General features: G+C 37.2%; 1 protein-coding gene across 2 annotated transcripts in view; it reads right to left on the bottom strand.

Annotated features, from left to right (window-relative positions):
* Positions 1–896: 896 nt before the first annotated feature.
* Positions 897–3879, bottom strand: part of LOC122089817 (metal tolerance protein C2-like) — a 14516-nt gene continuing 11533 nt past the window's right edge. The window contains exons 8-10 of one of the 2 annotated variants that reach the window (XM_042659511.1): positions 2014–2164; positions 1850–1939; positions 897–1406 (exon numbers count right to left, since the gene is read on the bottom strand). In XM_042659511.1, coding sequence (XP_042515445.1) covers positions 1305–1406; positions 1850–1939; positions 2014–2164 — 343 coding nt within the window. In that variant the 3' untranslated portion in view covers positions 897–1304. The remainder of the gene's footprint in view (positions 1407–1849; positions 1940–2013; positions 2165–3879) is intronic. The other variant, XM_042659512.1, reaches the window with a different exon arrangement.

The following is a 3879-nucleotide window of genomic DNA, read 5'->3' as shown; positions in this document are numbered from 1 at the left end:
TATGGAGAGTTTGATTTGCCTTTCTGGGTTCAAAGCGTGAATCTGTGGACGAAGTAACCAAATCAATTGTGTAAACCTGACTGACATGGATTTATATAAGCCGGCTGACCCAAGTAGGACCGGATTTGCAACTTGAAAAAATGCAAAGTTATGCATCTATAGACATTTGGTAAGTATCGAGTTTTTTTTTTTCATCTATGATGAAGTGAAAATCTTTTTATTTAATTAAAAAAAAAAAAAACAATGTGTTCATAGCTTAAAAGAATGCAGGCTAGCCACAAATAAAAAACAAAAAAATTTTATCTATTTATTTTTCCCATTTAGAGAATTTATGAGTACGAAAGCATGACTAATGAACTATGGAATTACAGATTCCATTCTCATTTTACTCAAAAAAATATTGACATATCTTAATGCACAAGGATCCTACCACTACCATTGCAGGGTCTGGGAAGGGAAGTCTAGGGTCTCTAGACATACGGACATAGCCTTAACCCTGCTATCTCCGCAATTAGCTCATTTAATTTGCGAGATAAAATCCGTCGAGCTGATGGTATTGATTTCACATATGAGAGCATAAACAACATACCATAACAGATTACCCCAATATATTAAGGGATCAAAACTAAAATTGAGTTTGCTAGTGTGGAAGCTTCCCAAGTTGGAACCCTTGAGCTCAACTTGGAAGGTGCTTCATGTTGAAATATAAGGTGAAGGAAACTCCTACTGATCTTTTTTTAATGAATAAATCTCTGGAGCAGCGAATCAGATATTGAAATATAGGGTATTGCCAAACAGTTTCAAAGGAAGATTTTGGAGATCAGCATTACTCCTATTTTATAAGGATGGGTCGCAAATTAACAGAGGAATAAGGAATACAGGAGGAATTTGAATGATGAGTTGAAAGGGGTTCTTGGATTTACTTGAGTCTTCAAATCTTGCAGAGCCATATTGCATGAGATCCAATGTCTCACTAATACATGAACTCTTGTTAATCTATAAGACATCATAAACATTCACGGAAAACTGGAGGTAATTGTGGATTATATTTGAGATCACTGAACGCTATACCAAATGTAGAGAGGGCAAACAAAACCATCAGCCATATTCTTCAACAATGTTCTAAATATAATTGCCCAAAGCCATTCATCTCTTTTATTTTATGAAAGCCCCTCTTTACCATTGATGCATTTGCTTTTGTTGACAACGTGATCAAAATCTAGGTTGCTCGTATGAATCATGAGCTTTTTATATCTCCCACCCCAAGATCCAGGAATCTGGAAGAACGAAGAGGAAGAACATGTTCAAACAGAATCAGTTTGAACTGTCAAGTCCTGCACACCCAAGTCATGGTACAAGCCATGGACATATCTAAGTATTGGGGGATCATCCACTCCCTTCTTCACCTGTTAACATCATACACCAAGATCAATAACAAATCCAAAATATCACAATCTGATATATATTTCATGTGGTGCAAGCTACCCAGGGATTTCATGTCAACCACCATCAAAAAGAGGCAAGGTTTCAAAAATAATGAAAATAAGGAGTACAAGTTTGGAACGGTGCCCTCACAAACTATTTTGTTTAAGATGTCATAAAATGGACTTGTTTTGACACAATGCAATAAAATAATAGTAAATAGTAACTCTGCAAAAAATGCAATAAAATAATAATAAATAGTAACTCTGCAAAAAATAACAGTGGCATATAGAAGATTCTACATAAGTAACAGTGCCATCAGTATTATTCTAAAACCATGACATGATGCTTTAACATGGTATACAGAACACTAATATATGGAAAAGCGGAAAATCATGGTTGCAGAACTAATTAGCAGTGTTTTTACCTGAACTGAGAGTGAACCAACAACATGACCAGGCACCAATTCCCAAAAGCGAGCTTGGGAAACTTCCAATACATCTTCAAGGGTGCAAATCTAAACAAAAATGTAAAACTTACATTAACCAAAATAGAAATTTAAATAAATAAAATGGAAGGAAAGATTATTACTTGTCTCCGGCATTTGCTCAAAGCTGAAGACGGTATTTTTGGCGGAGCCATCTGGAGTAAAATTCCACCAGTTGTTCTAAATAGAGGCATGACAAGCATAAACACTGCAGCTGAAACCAGTCCTAAGCACAATACTTCAGCATTCTTAACCCTGAAATGATAAATGAAAATTTGTCGAAATCAAATAATATATGAGTTTCACAATGCATTTACATAAAGATTGTAGTGTTCTTAAGCATCATGACCAAACATAAGTAAAATGGTTTCCGACAAGCCTTCTGCACCTAACATTTTTCCAGCAGGTTCCGACCCCTATCCATATCAGAGACTGACATTCTTGTCTGTGTTCTTGTCACCCATATTTGAAGATTTTTTCAAAATTCATTAATATCAACACCTTGTGCATTTAATGGTTGATAGGGTGTGATGGAGGGCCTTAGGGAAGAAGGGAAAAATCCCTACGATGGGTCCCAGAGTTGCAGGGGGGGAAAAGATTCGCACTAAGAAAGGCAGAAAGGAAGAATCGCACACACCCACAGGCTTCACAAACATTCAACTCAATTCATATTTTCTATTCCCTGTCTTTCTCAATCAGTTACAAGCATATAAATAGGAAAATAAAATACTCTTAACATGGAAACAAATCCTAAAAGCAAACTAACTCAAAAAAGAAAGGAAATCTAAAACCAACTCCAACTATGTCCTATGTATGCAACTTCCCAAAAATAAACAGAATAAAATAAACTAACGATATTATTCTCTTAAATAAAGTAACTATTTAAATTCCTATTGGACCAAAAACTCAAATATAGATCCGGTTCATCTCTGCCTGGATACCTAGATGGGAATGGATCACTCCATGAGTGTATCTACATCAATTCCCCCGGAGTTGAGAAAAACTCATCCACGAGTTTTGTAGAAAGGTAACAATAAAAGCTCACGAGTGGGGATGAATTGCTCCTTATCTACAATGTGAACAAAATCCAAGATATGGAGCAGTGGAGGTACATTCAAGTCTGGAAAATCATGGGGGAGAACGAACTCCCAGTGGTGAATAACTTTCACTGCATTGGTTGCCGTCAACACTTGCTCCACAATCTTTTCGGTTTCTGTTGCCGCTACTGGTTGGTCTACATGTTTTTCCACATCTACTCCACTGTTTGAAGATTCTATCATGCTTGACAACTTATCATAGAAGGTGTCATTACTACTAGCAAGCTCGCGAACACCTGCATGGAGATTACAAAGTTTGGCATGCAAGGTACGAAGATCATCTCTAATAGAAAGGAGTAAAGCATATCGATCAACCTCCATGATGTAGCATAAAGGGTGGCAGTACCATAAAACAATAAGAGTTTTAAACAGGGTGGCAGAATTGTAATTAAAGTGAAATCCTCAAGTGAGTGGCAATGTTGTAATTAAAAGGAAAACTAATTAGAAGGACAAGGCAACGCAACGTATGTGTCAAGGGCAAATTGTTAACTGAAAATAAATATGGAACAAAAGGAATGGAGAATAATGGGAAAGGCAGATTGGGAAAAAGAAAATAAATTAAAGAAAAGAATCGACTCTAATGAAGAGTCGTATGTGGGAAGGTTACCGACAGAGGGGTCCTTCTCCTTCTTGGAGACGGAACCGGCAGCAATGGTCGGAGGAGTGAACCGACTTCGAGTCTGAGTCACCATAAAAAAAAAAAGAAGCTAGCGAGAAGGAAGGCGTGATGCGAGGGAGTGGACTGTGGCGAGGGTTAAGGAACAGGTATGTCTAATTTTTTTTTCTTAGCTTCTGCTGGTTGCTCTCTCTCTCTCTCTCTCTCTCTCTCTCTCTCTCTCTCTATTGTTCTCTCTCTCTCTCTCTCTCTCTCTC

Source organism: Macadamia integrifolia, chromosome 9 (assembly GCF_013358625.1).
Source record: "Macadamia integrifolia cultivar HAES 741 chromosome 9, SCU_Mint_v3, whole genome shotgun sequence".
Taxonomy (NCBI): Eukaryota; Viridiplantae; Streptophyta; class Magnoliopsida; order Proteales; family Proteaceae; genus Macadamia; species Macadamia integrifolia.
Note: the sequence above shows the minus strand (reverse complement) of the source record. Positions and strands in the feature narration are given on the sequence as shown.